General features: G+C 34.4%; 1 protein-coding gene across 1 annotated transcript in view; it reads left to right on the top strand.

Moving 5' to 3' along the window:
• Positions 1–18,693, top strand: part of LOC139551917 (protocadherin Fat 3) — a gene marked incomplete at its 3' end in the record, with an annotated part of 293,271 nt that overhangs the window by 191,174 nt on the left and 83,404 nt on the right. The window contains exon 47 of the mRNA XM_071363255.1: positions 873–1,035. Within this exon, the coding sequence (XP_071219356.1) occupies positions 873–1,035 (163 nt within the window). The remainder of the gene's footprint in view (positions 1–872; positions 1,036–18,693) is intronic.

The raw sequence follows: 18,693 nt of genomic DNA, 5'->3' as shown, positions 1-18,693 counted from the left end.
TAAAATGTTTCTAGTATATCCCAGACGATACTCCAAAACGAGGAAGCACGAGTGGAGAAGTGGGATCTTAGTCAGACTAACAGGAGTGGAGAAGTGGGATCTTAGTCAGACTAACAGGAGTGGAGAAGTGGGATCTTAGTCAGACTAACAGGAGTGGAGAAGTGGGATCTTAGTCAGACTAACAGGAGTGGAGAAGTGGGATCTTAGTCAGACTAACAGGAGTGGAGTAGTGGGATCCTAGTCAGACTAACAGGAGTGGAGAAGTGGGATCTTAGTCAGACTAACAGGAGTGGAGAAGTGGGATCTTAGTCAGACTAACAGGAGGAGTGGAGAAGTGGGATCTTAGTCAGACTAACAGGAGGAGTGGAGAAGTGGGATCTTAGTCAGACTAACAGGAGTGGAGAAGTGGGATCTTAGTCAGACTAACAGGAGTGGAGAAGTAGGATCTTAGTCAGACTAACAGGAGTGGAGAAGTGGGATCTTAGTCAGACTAACAGGAGTGGAGAAGTGGGATCTTAGTCAGACTAACAGAAGTGGAGAAGTGGGATCTTAGTCAGACTCAGGAGAAGTGGAGAAGTGGGATCTTAGTCAGACTAACAGGAGTGGAGAAGTGGGATCTTAGTCAGACTCGGCAGGAGTGTTACTGCAAATATTTTTAGTGATCTACTGGGAATTTAAGAGACAGACTGACTTTCTGTTTTGCTTAGAGACTCAAATAAATAAACATGGTATGTAACAGTAAGGGATGAAATCCTAACTTTACACTTCAGTCGAATTTCAACTGTCTCCCATTGATATCAATGCATGAAGAAAAGTCACATACACACTGTAGTAGTAAGTCTACTTCCTCCTGTCTTCCTGCACCTCTCCAGGTGTCTGTAGCAGATGTGAATGACAACCCGCCGCGATTCGAGAGAGAGTTTTACCGGGGCGCGGTCAGAGAGAGTGACCGGCCAGGAGAGGTGGTGTCTGTTCTCAGCACCAAGGACGGAGACACCACGGATCAAAACAAACTGGTCAGCTACCACATCACAGGTTAGTTAGTTAGTATGTTGGATAGTTAGTATGTTGGATAGTTAGTATGTTGGATAGTTAGTGTGTTGGATAGTTAGTATGTTGGATAGTTAGTGTGTTGGATAGTTAGTATGTTGGATAGTTAGTGTGTTGGATAGTTAGTATGTTTGATAGTTAGTATGTTGGATAGTTAGTATGTTGGATAGTTAGTATATTGGATAGTTAGTGTGTTGGATAGTTAGTATGTTGGATAGTTAGTATGTTGGATAGTTAGTATGTTGGATAGTTAGTATGTTGGATAGTTAGTATGTTGGATAGTTAGTATGTTGGATAGTTAGTATGTTGGATAGTTAGTGTGTTGGATAGTTAGTGTGTTGGATAGTTAGTATGTTGGATAGTTAGTATGTTGGATAGTTAGTATGTTGGATAGTTAGTATGTTGGATAGTTAGTGTGTTGGATAGTTAGTATGTTGGATAGTTAGTGTGTTGGATAGTTAGTATGTTGGATAGTTAGTATGTTGGATAGTTAGTGTGTTGGATAGTTAGTATGTTGGATAGTTAGTATGTTGGATAGTTAGTGTGTTGGATAGTTAGTATGTTGGATAGTTAGTGTGTTGGATAGTTAGTATGTTGGATAGTTAGTATGTTGGATAGTTAGTGTGTTGGATAGTTAGTATGTTGGATAGTTAGTGTGTTGGATAGTTAGTATGTTGGATAGTTAGTGTGTTGGATAGTTAGTACGTTGGATAGTTAGTACGTTGGATAGTTAGTGTGTTGGATAGTTAGTATGTTGGATAGTTAGTGTGTTGGATAGTTAGTGTGTTGGATAGTTAGTATGTTGGATAGTTAGTATGTTGGATAGTTAGTGTGTTGGATAGTTAGTATGTTGGATAGTTAGTGTGTTGGATAGTTAGTATGTTGGATAGTTAGTATGTTGGATAGTTAGTGTGTTGGATAGTTAGTGTGTTGGATAGTTAGTATGTTGGATAGTTAGTATGTTGGATAGTTAGTATGTTGGATAGTTAGTGTGTTGGATAGTTAGTGTGTTGGATAGTTAGTGTGTTGGATAGTTAGTGTGTTGGATAGTTAGTGTGTTGGATAGTTAGTATGTTGGATAGTTAGTATGTTGGATAGTTAGTTAGTGTGTTGGATAGTTAGTATGTTGGATAGTTAGTGTGTTGGATAGTTAGTATGTTGGATAGTTAGTATGTTGGATAGTTAGTATGTTGGATAGTTAGTATGTTGGATAGTTAGTATGTTGGATAGTAAGTATGTTGGATAGTTAGTATGTTGGATAGTTAGTGTGTTGGATAGTTAGTTAGTGTGTTGGATAGTTAGTGTGTTGGATAGTTAGTGTGTTGGATAGTTAGTTAGTGTGTTGGATAGTTAGTACGTTGGATAGTTAGTATGTTGGATAGTTAGTATGTTGGATAGATAGTTAGTGTGTTGGATAGTTAGTGTGTTGGATAGTTAGTTAGTGTGTTGGATAGTTAGTACGTTGGATAGTTAGTATGTTGGATAGTTAGTATGTTGGATAGATAGTTAGTGTGTTGGATAGTTAGTGTGTTGGATAGTTAGTGTGTTGGATAGTTAGTGTGTTGGATAGTTAGTATGTTGGATAGTTAGTATGTTGGATAGTTAGTGTGTTGGATAGTTAGTACGTTGGATAGTTAGTATGTTGGATAGTTAGTGTGTTGGATAGTTAGTATGTTGGATAGTTAGTGTGTTGGATAGTTAGTATGTTGGATAGTTAGTATGTTGGATAGTTAGTATGTTGGATAGTTAGTATGTTGGATAGTTAGTATGTTGGATAGTTAGTATGTTGGATAGTTAGTATGTTGGATAGTTAGTATGTTGGATAGTTAGTGTGTTGGATAGTTAGTATGTTGGATAGTTAGTATGTTGGATAGTTAGTGTGTTGGATAGTTAGTATGTTGGATAGTTAGTATGTTGGATAGTTAGTATGTTGGATAGTTAGTATGTTGGATAGATAGTTAGTATGTTGGATAGTTAGTGTGTTGGATAGTTAGTGTGTTGGATAGTTAGTGTGTTGGATAGTTAGTGTGTTGGATAGTTAGTATGTTGGATAGTTAGTATGTTGGATAGTTAGTTAGTGTGTTGGATAGTTAGTATGTTGGATAGTTAGTGTGTTGGATAGTTAGTATGTTGGATAGTTAGTATGTTGGATAGTTAGTATGTTGGATAGTTAGTATGTTGGATAGTTAGTATGTTGGATAGTAAGTATGTTGGATAGTTAGTATGTTGGATAGTTAGTGTGTTGGATAGTTAGTTAGTGTGTTGGATAGTTAGTGTGTTGGATAGTTAGTGTGTTGGATAGTTAGTTAGTGTGTTGGATAGTTAGTACGTTGGATAGTTAGTATGTTGGATAGTTAGTATGTTGGATAGATAGTTAGTGTGTTGGATAGTTAGTGTGTTGGATAGTTAGTTAGTGTGTTGGATAGTTAGTACGTTGGATAGTTAGTATGTTGGATAGTTAGTATGTTGGATAGATAGTTAGTGTGTTGGATAGTTAGTGTGTTGGATAGTTAGTGTGTTGGATAGTTAGTGTGTTGGATAGTTAGTATGTTGGATAGTTAGTATGTTGGATAGTTAGTGTGTTGGATAGTTAGTACGTTGGATAGTTAGTACGTTGGATAGTTAGTGTGTTGGATAGTTAGTATGTTGGATAGTTAGTGTGTTGGATAGTTAGTATGTTGGATAGTTAGTATGTTGGATAGTTAGTATGTTGGATAGTTAGTATGTTGGATAGTTAGTATGTTGGATAGTTAGTATGTTGGATAGTTAGTATGTTGGATAGTTAGTATGTTGGATAGTTAGTGTGTTGGATAGTTAGTATGTTGGATAGTTAGTATGTTGGATAGTTAGTGTGTTGGATAGTTAGTATGTTGGATAGTTAGTATGTTGGATAGTTAGTATGTTGGATAGTTAGTATGTTGGATAGATAGTTAGTGTGTTGGATAGTTAGTATGTTGGATAGTTAGTGTGTTGGATAGTTAGTATGTTGGATAGTTAGTATGTTGGATAGTTAGTATGTTGGATAGTTAGTTAGTGTGTTGGATAGTTAGTGTGTTGGATAGTTAGTGTGTTGGATAGTTAGTGTGTTGGATAGTTAGTATGTTGGATAGTTAGTGTGTTGGATAGTTAGTGTGTTGGATAGTTAGTGTGTTGGATAGTTAGTATGTTGGATAGTTAGTGTGTTGGATAGTTAGTATGTTGGATAGTTAGTATGTTGGATAGTTAGTATGTTGGATAGTTAGTATGTTGGATAGTTAGTGTGTTGGATAGTTAGTATGTTGGATAGTTAGTATGTTGGATAGTTAGTATGTTGGATAGTTAGTATGTTGGATAGTTAGTATGTTGGATAGTTAGTATGTTGGATAGTTAGTATGTTGGATAGTTAGTATGTTGGATAGTTAGTGTGTTGGATAGTTAGTATGTTGGATAGTTAGTATGTTGGATAGTTAGTATGTTGGATAGTTAGTATGTTGGATAGTTAGTGTGTTGGATAGTTAGTATGTTGGATAGTTAGTGTGTTGGATAGTTAGTGTGTTGGATAGTTAGTATGTTGGATAGTTAGTGTGTTGGATAGTTAGTATGTTGGATAGTTAGTGTGTTGGATAGTTAGTATGTTGGATAGTTAGTGTGTTGGATAGTTAGTGTGTTGGATAGTTAGTATGTTGGATAGTTAGTGTGTTGGATAGTTAGTATGTTGGATAGTTAGTATGTTGGATAGTTAGTATGATGGATAGTTAGTGTGTTGGATAGTTAGTATGTTGGATAGTTAGTGTGTTGGATAGTTAGTACGTTGGATAGTTAGTACGTTGGATAGTTAGTGTGTTGGATAGTTAGTATGTTGGATAGTTAGTGTGTTGGATAGTTAGTATGTTGGATAGTTAGTATGTTGGATAGTTAGTATGTTGGATAGTTAGTATGTTGGATAGTTAGTATGTTGGATAGTTAGTATGTTGGATAGTTAGTATGTTGGATAGTTAGTATGTTGGATAGTTAGTGTGTTGGATAGTTAGTATGTTGGATAGTTAGTATGTTGGATAGTTAGTGTGTTGGATAGTTAGTATGTTGGATAGTTAGTATGTTGGATAGTTAGTATGTTGGATAGTTAGTTAGTGTGTTGGATAGTTAGTATGTTGGATAGTTAGTGTGTTGGATAGTTAGTATGTTGGATAGTTAGTATGTTGGATAGTTAGTATGTTGGATAGTTAGTATGTTGGATAGTTAGTATGTTGGATAGTTAGTATGTTGGATAGTTAGTGTGTTGGATAGTTAGCGTGTTGGATAGTTAGCATGTTGGATAGTTAGTATGTTGGATAGTTAGTATGTTGGATAGTTAGTATGTTGGATAGTTAGTGTGTTGGATAGTTAGTATGTTGGATAGTTAGTGTGTTGGATAGTTAGTATGTTGGATAGTTAGTGTGTTGGATAGTTAGTATGTTGGATAGTTAGTGTGTTGGATAGTTAGTATGTTGGATAGTTAGTATGTTGGATAGTTAGTGTGTTGGATAGTTAGTATGTTGGATAGTTAGTGTGTTGGATAGTTAGTATGTTGGATAGTTAGTGTGTTGGATAGTTAGTATGTTGGATAGTTAGTATGTTGGATAGTTAGTATGTTGGATAGTTAGTATGTTGGATAGTTAGTGTGTTGGATAGTTAGTATGTTGGATAGTTAGTATGTTGGATAGTTAGTATGTTGGATAGTTAGTATGTTGGATAGTTAGTATGTTGGATAGTTAGTATGTTGGATAGTTAGTATGTTGGATAGTTAGTATGTTGGATAGTTAGTGTGTTGGATAGTTAGTATGTTGGATAGTTAGTATGTTGGATAGTTAGTGTGTTGGATAGTTAGTATGTTGGATAGTTAGTATGTTGGATAGTTAGTATGTTGGATAGTTAGTATGTTGGATAGTTAGTATGTTGGATAGTTAGTATGTTGGATAGTTAGTATGTTGGATAGTTAGTGTGTTGGATAGTTAGTATGTTGGATAGTTAGTATGTTGGATAGTTAGTGTGTTGGATAGTTAGTATGTTGGATAGTTAGTGTGTTGGATAGTTAGTGTGTTGGATAGTTAGTATGTTGGATAGTTAGTGTGTTGGATAGTTAGTATGTTGGATAGTTAGTGTGTTGGATAGTTAGTATGTTGGATAGTTAGTGTGTTGGATAGTTAGTGTGTTGGATAGTTAGTATGTTGGATAGTTAGTGTGTTGGATAGTTAGTATGTTGGATAGTTAGTATGTTGGATAGTTAGTATGATGGATAGTTAGTGTGTTGGATAGTTAGTATGTTGGATAGTTAGTGTGTTGGATAGTTAGTACGTTGGATAGTTAGTACGTTGGATAGTTAGTGTGTTGGATAGTTAGTATGTTGGATAGTTAGTGTGTTGGATAGTTAGTATGTTGGATAGTTAGTATGTTGGATAGTTAGTATGTTGGATAGTTAGTATGTTGGATAGTTAGTATGTTGGATAGTTAGTATGTTGGATAGTTAGTATGTTGGATAGTTAGTATGTTGGATAGTTAGTGTGTTGGATAGTTAGTATGTTGGATAGTTAGTATGTTGGATAGTTAGTGTGTTGGATAGTTAGTATGTTGGATAGTTAGTATGTTGGATAGTTAGTATGTTGGATAGTTAGTTAGTGTGTTGGATAGTTAGTATGTTGGATAGTTAGTGTGTTGGATAGTTAGTATGTTGGATAGTTAGTATGTTGGATAGTTAGTATGTTGGATAGTTAGTATGTTGGATAGTTAGTATGTTGGATAGTTAGTATGTTGGATAGTTAGTATGTTGGATAGTTAGTGTGTTGGATAGTTAGTGTGTTGGATAGTTAGCATGTTGGATAGTTAGTATGTTGGATAGTTAGTATGTTGGATAGTTAGTATGTTGGATAGTTAGTGTGTTGGATAGTTAGTATGTTGGATAGTTAGTGTGTTGGATAGTTAGTATGTTGGATAGTTAGTGTGTTGGATAGTTAGTATGTTGGATAGTTAGTGTGTTGGATAGTTAGTATGTTGGATAGTTAGTATGTTGGATAGTTAGTGTGTTGGATAGTTAGTATGTTGGATAGTTAGTGTGTTGGATAGTTAGTATGTTGGATAGTTAGTGTGTTGGATAGTTAGTGTGTTGGATAGTTAGTATGTTGGATAGTTAGTGTGTTGGATAGTTAGTATGATGGATAGTTAGTGTGTTGGATAGTTAGTGTGTTGGATAGTTAGTATGTTGGATAGTTAGTATGTTGGATAGTTAGTATGTTGGATAGTTAGTATGTTGGATAGTTAGTATGTTGGATAGTTAGTATGTTGGATAGTTAGTATGTTGGATAGTTAGTATGTTGGATAGTTAGTGTGTTGGATAGTTAGTTAGTGTGTTGGATAGTTAGTGTGTTGGATAGTTAGGGTGTTGGATAGTTAGTTAGTGTGTTGGATAGTTAGTACGTTGGATAGTTAGTATGTTGGATAGTTAGTATGTTGGATAGATAGTTAGTGTGTTGGATAGTTAGTGTGTTGGATAGTTAGTTAGTGTGTTGGATAGTTAGTACGTTGGATAGTTAGTATGTTGGATAGTTAGTATGTTGGATAGATAGTTAGTGTGTTGGATAGTTAGTGTGTTGGATAGTTAGTGTGTTGGATAGTTAGTGTGTTGGATAGTTAGTATGTTGGATAGTTAGTATGTTGGATAGTTAGTGTGTTGGATAGTTAGTACGTTGGATAGTTAGTATGTTGGATAGTTAGTGTGTTGGATAGTTAGTATGTTGGATAGTTAGTGTGTTGGATAGTTAGTATGTTGGATAGTTAGTATGTTGGATAGTTAGTATGTTGGATAGTTAGTATGTTGGATAGTTAGTATGTTGGATAATTAGTATGTTGGATAGTTAGTATGTTGGATAGTTAGTATGTTGGATAGTTAGTGTGTTGGATAGTTAGTATGTTGGATAGTTAGTATGTTGGATAGTTAGTATGTTGGATAGTTAGTGTGTTGGATAGTTAGTATGTTGGATAGTTAGTATGTTGGATAGTTAGTATGTTGGATAGTTAGTATGTTGGATAGATAGTTAGTGTGTTGGATAGTTAGTGTGTTGGATAGTTAGTATGTTGGATAGTTAGTGTGTTGGATAGTTAGTGTGTTGGATAGTTAGTATGTTGGATAGTTAGTATGTTGGATAGTTAGTGTGTTGGATAGTTAGTACGTTGGATAGTTAGTATGTTGGATAGTTAGTGTGTTGGATAGTTAGTATGTTGGATAGTTAGTGTGTTGGATAGTTAGTATGTTGGATAGTTAGTATGTTGGATAGTTAGTATGTTGGATAGTTAGTATGTTGGATAGTTAGTATGTTGGATAGTTAGTATGTTGGATAGTTAGTATGTTGGATAGTTAGTATGTTGGATAGTTAGTGTGTTGGATAGTTAGTATGTTGGATAGTTAGTATGTTGGATAGTTAGTGTGTTGGATAGTTAGTATGTTTGATAGTTAGTATGTTGGATAGTTAGTATGTTGGATAGTTAGTTAGTGTGTTGGATAGTTAGTATGTTGGATAGTTAGTGTGTTGGATAGTTAGTATGTTGGATAGTTAGTGTGTTGGATAGTTAGTATGTTGGATAGTTAGTATGTTGGATAGTTAGTATGTTGGATAGTTAGTGTGTTGGATAGTTAGTATGTTGGATAGTTAGTATGTTGGATAGTTAGTATGTTGGATAGTTAGTATGTTGGATAGTTAGTGTGTTGGATAGTTAGTATGTTGGATAGTTAGTATGTTGGATAGTTAGTGTGTTGGATAGTTAGTGTGTTGGATAGTTAGTATGTTGGATAGTTAGTGTGTTGGATAGTTAGTATGTTGGATAGTTAGTGTGTTGGATAGTTAGTATGTTGGATAGTTAGTATGTTGGATAGTTAGTGTGTTGGATAGTTAGTATGTTGGATAGTTAGTATGTTGGATAGTTAGTATGTTGGATAGTTAGTATGTTGGATAGTTAGTGTGTTGGATAGTTAGTATGTTGGATAGTTAGTATGTTGGATAGTTAGTGTGTTGGATAGTTAGTATGTTGGATAGTTAGTATGTTGGATAGTTAGTATGTTGGATAGTTAGTATGTTGGATAGTTAGTATGTTGGATAGTTAGTATGTTGGATAGTTAGTATGTTGGATAGTTAGTGTGTTGGATAGTTAGTATGTTGGATAGTTAGTATGTTGGATAGTTAGTGTGTTGGATAGTTAGTATGTTGGATAATTAGTATGTTGGATAGTTAGTATGTTGGATAGTTAGTTAGTGTGTTGGATAGTTAGTGTGTTGGATAGTTAGTGTGTTGGATAGTTAGTGTGTTGGATAGTTAGTATGTTGGATAGTTAGTGTGTTGGATAGTTAGTATGTTGGATAGTTAGTGTGTTGGATAGTTAGTATGTTGGATAGTTAGTGTGTTGGATAGTTAGTATGTTGGATAGTTAGTATGTTGGATAGTTAGTATGTTGGATAGTTAGTATGTTGGATAGTTAGTGTGTTGGATAGTTAGTATGTTGGATAGTTAGTATGTTGGATAGTTAGTATGTTGGATAGTTAGTATGTTGGATAGTTAGTATGTTGGATAGTTAGTATGTTGGATAGTTAGTATGTTGGATAGTTAGTATGTTGGATAGTTAGTGTGTTGGATAGTTAGTATGTTGGATAGTTAGTATGTTGGATAGTTAGTATGTTGGATAGTTAGTATGTTGGATAGTTAGTGTGTTGGATAGTTAGTATGTTGGATAGTTAGTGTGTTGGATAGTTAGTGTGTTGGATAGTTAGTATGTTGGATAGTTAGTGTGTTGGATAGTTAGTATGTTGGATAGTTAGTGTGTTGGATAGTTAGTATGTTGGATAGTTAGTGTGTTGGATAGTTAGTGTGTTGGATAGTTAGTATGTTGGATAGTTAGTGTGTTGGATAGTTAGTATGTTGGATAGTTAGTATGTTGGATAGTTAGTATGATGGATAGTTAGTGTGTTGGATAGTTAGTATGTTGGATAGTTAGTGTGTTGGATAGTTAGTATGTTGGATAGTTAGTATGTTGGATAGTTAGTGTGTTGGATAGTTAGTACGTTGGATAGTTAGTACGTTGGATAGTTAGTGTGTTGGATAGTTAGTATGTTGGATAGTTAGTGTGTTGGATAGTTAGTATGTTGGATAGTTAGTATGTTGGATAGTTAGTATGTTGGATAGTTAGTATGTTGGATAGTTAGTATGTTGGATAGTTAGTATGTTGGATAGTTAGTATGTTGGATAGTTAGTATGTTGGATAGTTAGTGTGTTGGATAGTTAGTATGTTGGATAGTTAGTATGTTGGATAGTTAGTGTGTTGGATAGTTAGTATGTTGGATAGTTAGTATGTTGGATAGTTAGTATGTTCGATAGTTAGTTAGTGTGTTGGATAGTTAGTGTGTTGGATAGTTAGTGTGTTGGATAGTTAGTATGTTGGATAGTTAGTATGTTGGATAGTTAGTATGTTGGATAGTTAGTATGTTGGATAGTTAGTATGTTGGATAGTTAGTATGTTGGATAGTTAGTGTGTTGGATAGTTAGTGTGTTGGATAGTTAGCATGTTGGATAGTTAGTATGTTGGATAGTTAGTATGTTGGATAGTTAGTATGTTGGATAGTTAGTGTGTTGGATAGTTAGTATGTTGGATAGTTAGTGTGTTGGATAGTTAGTATGTTGGATAGTTAGTGTGTTGGATAGTTAGTATGTTGGATAGTTAGTGTGTTGGATAGTTAGTATGTTGGATAGTTAGTATGTTGGATAGTTAGTGTGTTGGATAGTTAGTATGTTGGATAGTTAGTGTGTTGGATAGTTAGTATGTTGGATAGTTAGTGTGTTGGATAGTTAGTATGTTGGATAGTTAGTATGTTGGATAGTTAGTGTGTTGGATAGTTAGTATGATGGATAGTTAGTGTGTTGGATAGTTAGTGTGTTGGATAGTTAGTATGTTGGATAGTTAGTATGTTGGATAGTTAGTATGTTGGATAGTTAGTATGTTGGATAGTTAGTATGTTGGATAGTTAGTATGTTGGATAGTTAGTATGTTGGATAGTTAGTATGTTGGATAGTTAGTGTGTTGGATAGTTAGTATGTTGGATAGTTAGTGTGTTGGATAGTTAGTGTGTTGGATAGTTAGTATGTTGGATAGTTAGTATGTTGGATAGTTAGTATGTTGGATAGTTAGTTAGTGTGTTGGATAGTTAGTTAGTGTGTTGGATAGTTAGTGTGTTGGATAGTTAGTGTGTTGGATAGTTAGTATGTTGGATAGTTAGTATGTTGGATAGTTAGTATGTTGGATAGTTAGTATGTTGGATAGTTAGTATGTTGGATAGTTAGTATGTTGGATAGTTAGTGTGTTGGATAGTTAGTGTGTTGGATAGTTAGTATGTTGGATAGTTAGTGTGTTGGATAGTTAGTATGTTGGATAGTTAGTGTGTTGGATAGTTAGTGTGTTGGATAGTTAGTATGTTGGATAGTTAGTGTGTTGGATAGTTAGTATGTTGGATAGTTAGTGTGTTGGATAGTTAGTATGTTGGATAGTTAGTATGTTGGATAGTTAGTGTGTTGGATAGTTAGTATGATGGATAGTTAGTGTGTTGGATAGTTAGTGTGTTGGATAGTTAGTATGTTGGATAGTTAGTATGTTGGATAGTTAGTATGTTGGATAGTTAGTATGTTGGATAGTTAGTATGTTGGATAGTTAGTATGTTGGATAGTTAGTATGTTGGATAGTTAGTATGTTGGATAGTTAGTGTGTTGGATAGTTAGTGTGTTGGATAGTTAGTATGTTGGATAGTTAGTATGTTGGATAGTTAGTATGTTGGATAGTTAGTGTGTTGGATAGTTAGTATGTTGGATAGTTAGTATGTTGGATAGTTAGTATGTTGGATAGTTAGTATGTTGGATAGTTAGTATGTTGGATAGTTAGTATGTTGGATAGTTAGTGTGTTGGATAGTTAGTATGTTGGATAGTTAGTATGTTGGATAGTTAGTGTGTTGGATAGTTAGTATGTTGGATAGTTAGTATGTTGGATAGTTAGTATGTTGGATAGTTAGTTAGTGTGTTGGATAGTTAGTATGTTGGATAGTTAGTGTGTTGGATAGTTAGTGTGTTGGATAGTTAGTATGTTGGATAGTTAGTATGTTGGATAGTTAGTATGTTGGATAGTTAGTATGTTGGATAGTTAGTATGTTGGATAGTTAGTATGTTGGATAGTTAGTATGTTGGATAGTTAGTGTGTTGGATAGTTAGTATGTTGGATAGTTAGTGTGTTGGATAGTTAGTATGTTGGATAGTTAGTGTGTTGGATAGTTAGTATGTTGGATAGTTAGTGTGTTGGATAGTTAGTGTGTTGGATAGTTAGTGTGTTGGATAGTTAGTATGTTGGATAGTTAGTGTGTTGGATAGTTAGTATGTTGGATAGTTAGTGTGTTGGATAGTTAGTACGTTGGATAGTTAGTACGTTGGATAGTTAGTGTGTTGGATAGTTAGTATGTTGGATAGTTAGTGTGTTGGATAGTTAGTATGTTGGATAGTTAGTATGTTGGATAGTTAGTATGTTGGATAGTTAGTATGTTGGATAGTTAGTATGTTGGATAGTTAGTATGTTGGATAGTTAGTATGTTGGATAGTTAGTGTGTTGGATAGTTAGTATGTTGGATAGTTAGTATGTTGGATAGTTAGTGTGTTGGATAGTTAGTATGTTGGATAGTTAGTATGTTGGATAGTTAGTTAGTGTGTTGGATAGTTAGTATGTTGGATAGTTAGTGTGTTGGATAGTTAGTATGTTGGATAGTTAGTATGTTGGATAGTTAGTATGTTGGATAGTTAGTATGTTGGATAGTTAGTATGTTGGATAGTTAGTATGTTGGATAGTTAGTATGTTGGATAGTTAGTATGTTGGATAGTTAGTGTGTTGGATAGTTAGTGTGTTGGATAGTTAGCATGTTGGATAGTTAGTATGTTGGATAGTTAGTATGTTGGATAGTTAGTGTGTTGGATAGTTAGTATGTTGGATAGTTAGTGTGTTGGATAGTTAGTATGTTGGATAGTTAGTGTGTTGGATAGTTAGTATGTTGGATAGTTAGTGTGTTGGATAGTTAGTATGTTGGATAGTTAGTATGTTGGATAGTTAGTGTGTTGGATAGTTAGTATGTTGGATAGTTAGTGTGTTGGATAGTTAGTATGTTGGATAGTTAGTGTGTTGGATAGTTAGTATGTTGGATAGTTAGTGTGTTGGATAGTTAGTGTGTTGGATAGTTAGTATGATGGATAGTTAGTGTGTTGGATAGTTAGTGTGTTGGATAGTTAGTATGTTGGATAGTTAGTATGTTGGATAGTTAGTATGTTGGATAGTTAGTATGTTGGATAGTTAGTATGTTGGATAGTTAGTATGTTGGATAGTTAGTATGTTGGATAGTTAGTATGTTGGATAGTTAGTGTGTTGGATAGTTAGTATGTTGGATAGTTAGTATGTTGGATAGTTAGTGTGTTGGATAGTTAGTATGTTGGATAGTTAGTATGTTGGATAGTTAGTATGTTGGATAGTTAGTTAGTGTGTTGGATAGTTAGTATGTTGGATAGTTAGTGTGTTGGATAGTTAGTGTGTTGGATAGTTAGTGTGTTGGATAGTTAGTATGTTGGATAGTTAGTATGTTGGATAGTTAGTATGTTGGATAGTTAGTATGTTGGATAGTTAGTATGTTGGATAGTTAGTATGTTGGATAGTTAGTATGTTGGATAGTTAGTATGTTGGATAGTTAGTGTGTTGGATAGTTAGTTAGTGTGTTGGATAGTTAGTGTGTTGGATAGTTAGTGTGTTGGATAGTTAGTTAGTGTGTTGGATAGTTAGTACGTTGGATAGTTAGTATGTTGCATAGTTAGTATGTTGGATAGATAGTTAGTGTGTTGGATAGTTAGTGTGTTGGATAGTTAGTTAGTGTGTTGGATAGTTAGTACGTTGGATAGTTAGTATGTTGGATAGTTAGTATGTTGGATAGATAGTTAGTGTGTTGGATAGTTAGTGTGTTGGATAGTTAGTATGTTGGATAGTTAGTGTGTTGGATAGTTAGTATGTTGGATAGTTAGTATGTTGGAGAGTTAGTGTGTTGGATAGTTAGTTAGTGTGTTGGATAGTTAGTGTGTTGGATAGTTAGTGTGTTGGATAGTTAGTTAGTGTGTTGGATAGTTAGTATGTTGGATAGTTAGTATGTTGGATAGTTAGTATGTTGGATAGATAGTTAGTGTGTTGGATAGTTAGTGTGTTGGATAGTTAGTTAGTGTGTTGGATAGTTAGTACGTTGGATAGTTAGTATGTTGGATAGTTAGTATGTTGGATAGATAGTTAGTGTGTTGGATAGTTAGTGTGTTGGATAGTTAGTATGTTGGATAGTTAGTGTGTTGGATAGTTAGTGTGTTGGATAGTTAGTGTGTTGGATAGTTAGTATGTTGGATAGTTAGTATGTTGGATAGTTAGTATGTTGGATAGTTAGTATGTTGGATAGTTAGTATGTTGGATAGTTAGTGTGTTGGATAGTTAGTGTGTTGGATAGTTAGTATGTTGGATAGTTAGTGTGTTGGATAGTTAGTGTGTTGGATAGTTAGTATGTTGGATAGTTAGTGTGTTGGATAGTTAGTATGTTGGATAGTTAGTGTGTTGGATAGTTAGTATGTTGGATAGTTAGTATGTTGGATAGTTAGTATGTTGGATAGTTAGTATGTTGGATAGTTAGTATGTTGGATAGTTAGTATGTTGGATAGTTAGTGTGTTGGATAGTTAGTGTGTTGGATAGTTAGTATGTTGGATAGTTAGTGTGTTGGATAGTTAGTGTGTTGGATAGTTAGTGTGTTGGATAGTTAGTATGTTGGATAGTTAGTATGTTGGATAGTTAGTATGTTGGATAGTTAGTATGTTGGATAGTTAGTGTGTTGGATAGTTAGTATGTTGGATAGTTAGTGTGTTGGATAGTTAGTGTGTTGGATAGTTAGTGTGTTGTATAGTTAGTATGTTGGATAGTTAGTATGTTGGATAGTTAGTGTGTTGGATAGTTAGTGTGTTGGATAGTTAGTATGTTGGATAGTTAGTATGTTGGATAGTTAGTGTGTTGGATAGTTAGTGTGTTGGATAGTTAGTATGTTGGATAGTTAGTATGTTGGATAGTTAGTATGTTGGATAGTTAGTATGTTGGATAGTTAGTATGTTGGATAGTTAGTGTGTTGGATAGTTAGTGTGTTGGATAGTTAGTGTGTTGGATAGTTAGTATGTTGGATAGTTAGTATGTTGGATAGTTAGTGTGTTGGATAGTTAGTGTGTTGGATAGTTAGTGTGTTGGATAGTTAGTATGTTGGATAGTTAGTGTGTTGGATAGTTAGTGTGTTGGATAGTTAGTGTGTTGGATAGTTAGTGTGTTGGATAGTTAGTGTGTTGGATAGTTAGTATGTTGGATAGTTAGTATGTTGGATAGTTAGTATGTTGGATAGTTAGTATGTTGGATAGTTAGTGTGTTGGATAGTTAGTATGTTGGATAGTTAGTATGTTGGATAGTTAGTGTGTTGGATAGTTAGTGTGTTGGATAGTTAGTATGTTGGATAGTTAGTATGTTGGATAGTTAGTGTGTTGGATAGTTAGTGTGTTGGATAGTTAGTATGTTGGATAGTTAGTATGTTGGATAGTTAGTATGTTGGATAGTTAGCATGTTGGATAGTTAGCATGTTGGATAGTTAGTATGTTGGATAGTTAGTGTGTTGGATAGTTAGTGTGTTGGATAGTTAGTGTGTTGGATAGTTAGTGTGTTGGATAGTTAGTATGTTGGATAGTTAGTATGTTGGATAGTTAGTATGTTGGATAGTTAGTATGTTGGATAGTTAGTGTGTTGGATAGTTAGTGTGTTGGATAGTTAGTGTGTTGGATAGTTAGTGTGTTGGATAGTTAGTGTGTTGGATAGTTAGTATGTTGGATAGTTAGTGTGTTGGATAGTTAGTATGTTGGATAGTTAGTATGTTGGATAGTTAGTGTGTTGGATAGTTAGTATGTTGGATAGTTAGTATGTTGGATAGTTAGTATGTTGGATAGTTAGTATGTTGGATAGTTAGTGTGTTGGATAGTTAGTGTGTTGGATAGTTAGTGTGTTGGATAGTTAGTGTGTTGGATAGTTAGTGTGTTGGATAGTTAGTGTGTTGGATAGTTAGTGTGTTGGATAGTTAGTGTGTTGGATAGTTAGTGTGTTGGATAGTTAGTATGTTGGATAGTTAGTGTGTTGGATAGTTAGTATGTTGGATAGTTAGTATGTTGGATAGTTAGTATGTTGGATAGTTAGTATGTTGGATAGTTAGTATGTTGGATAGTTAGTGTGTTGGATAGTTAGTATGTTGGATAGTTAGTATGTTGGATAGTTAGTGTGTTGGATAGTTAGTGTGTTGTATAGTTAGTATGTTGGATAGTTAGTATGTTGGATAGTTAGTGTGTTGGATAGTTAGTGTGTTGGATAGTTAGTATGTTGGATAGTTAGTATGTTGGATAGTTAGTGTGTTGGATAGTTAGTGTGTTGGATAGTTAGTATGTTGGATAGTTAGTATGTTGGATAGTTAGTATGTTGGATAGTTAGTATGTTGGATAGTTAGTATGTTGGATAGTTAGTATGTTGGATAGTTAGTGTGTTGGATAGTTAGTGTGTTGGATAGTTAGTATGTTGGATAGTTAGTATGTTGGATAGTTAGTGTGTTGGATAGTTAGTGTGTTGGATAGTTAGTGTGTTGGATAGTTAGTATGTTGGATAGTTAGTATGTTGGATAGTTAGTGTGTTGGATAGTTAGTGTGTTGGATAGTTAGTGTGTTGGATAGTTAGTGTGTTGGATAGTTAGTATGTTGGATAGTTAGTATGTTGGATAGTTAGTATGTTGGATAGTTAGTATGTTGGATAGTTAGTGTGTTGGATAGTTAGTATGTTGGATAGTTAGTATGTTGGATAGTTAGTATGTTGGATAGTTAGTGTGTTGGATAGTTAGTATGTTGGATAGTTAGTATGTTGGATAGTTAGTGTGTTGGATAGTTAGTGTGTTGGATAGTTAGTATGTTGGATAGTTAGTATGTTGGATAGTTAGTATGTTGGATAGTTAGCATGTTGGATAGTTAGCATGTTGGATAGTTAGTATGTTGGATAGTTAGTGTGTTGGATAGTTAGTGTGTTGGATAGTTAGTGTGTTGGATAGTTAGTGTGTTGGATAGTTAGTATGTTGGATAGTTAGTATGTTGGATAGTTAGTATGTTGGATAGTTAGTATGTTGGATAGTTAGTGTGTTGGATAGTTAGTATGTTGGATAGTTAGTGTGTTGGATAGTTAGTGTGTTGGATAGTTAGTGTGTTGGATAGTTAGTATGTTGGATAGTTAGTATGTTGGATAGTTAGTGTGTTGGATAGTTAGTATGTTGGATAGTTAGTATGTTGGATAGTTAGTGTGTTGGATAGTTAGTATGTTGGATAGTTAGTATGTTGGATAGTTAGTATGTTGGATAGTTAGTATGTTGGATAGTTAGTGTGTTGGATAGTTAGTGTGTTGGATAGTTAGTGTGTTGGATAGTTAGTGTGTTGGATAGTTAGTGTGTTGGATAGTTAGTGTGTTGGATAGTTAGTGTGTTGGATAGTTAGTATGTTGGATAGTTAGTGTGTTGGATAGTTAGTATGTTGGATAGTTAGTGTGTTGGATAGTTAGTATGTTGGATAGTTAGTATGTTGGATAGTTAGTGTGTTGGATAGTTAGTGTTTTGGATAGTTAGTATGTTGGATAGTTAGTGTGTTGGATAGTTAGTATGTTGGATAGATAGTTGGTGTGTTGGATAGTTAGTGTGTTGGATAGTTAGTGTGTTGGATAGTTAATATGTTGGATAGATAGTTAGTGTGTTGGATAGTTAGTGTGTTGGATAGTTAGTATGTTGGATAGTTAGTATGTTGGATAGTTAGTGTGTTGGATAGTTAGTATGTTGGATAGTTAGTATGTTGGATAGTTAGTATGTTGGATAGTTAGTGTGTTGGATAGTTAGTATGTTGGATAGTTAGTATGTTGGATAGTTAGTGTGTTGGATAGTTAGTATGTTGGATAGTTAGTATGTTGGATAGTTAGTATGTTGGATAGTTAGTGTGTTGGATAGTTAGTGTGTTGGATAGTTAGTATGTTGGATAGTTAGTGTGTTGGATAGTTAGTATGTTGGATAGTTAGTATGTTGGATAGTTAGTATGTTGGATAGTTAGTATGTTGGATAGTTAGTATGTTGGATAGTTAGTGTGTTGGATAGTTAGTATGTTGGATAGTTAGTATGTTGGATAGTTAGTATGTTGGATAGTTAGTATGTTGGATAGTTAGTGTGTTGGATAGTTAGTATGTTGGATAGTTAGTATGTTGGATAGTTAGTATGTTGGATAGTTAGTGTGTTGGATAGTTAGTATGTTGGATAGTTAGTATGTTGGATAGTTAGTATGTTGGATAGTTAGCATGTTGGATAGTTAGTATGTTGGATAGTTAGTATGTTGGATAGTTAGTGTGTTGGATAGTTAGTGTGTTGGATAGTTAGTGTGTTGGATAGTTAGTGTGTTGGATAGTTAGTATGTTGGATAGTTAGTATGTTGGATAGTTAGTATGTTGGATAGTTAGT

This window comes from Salvelinus alpinus, chromosome 24 (genome assembly GCF_045679555.1).
Source record: "Salvelinus alpinus chromosome 24, SLU_Salpinus.1, whole genome shotgun sequence".
Taxonomy (NCBI): Eukaryota; Metazoa; Chordata; class Actinopteri; order Salmoniformes; family Salmonidae; genus Salvelinus; species Salvelinus alpinus.
This window is presented reverse-complemented; position numbering and strand designations above follow the sequence as displayed.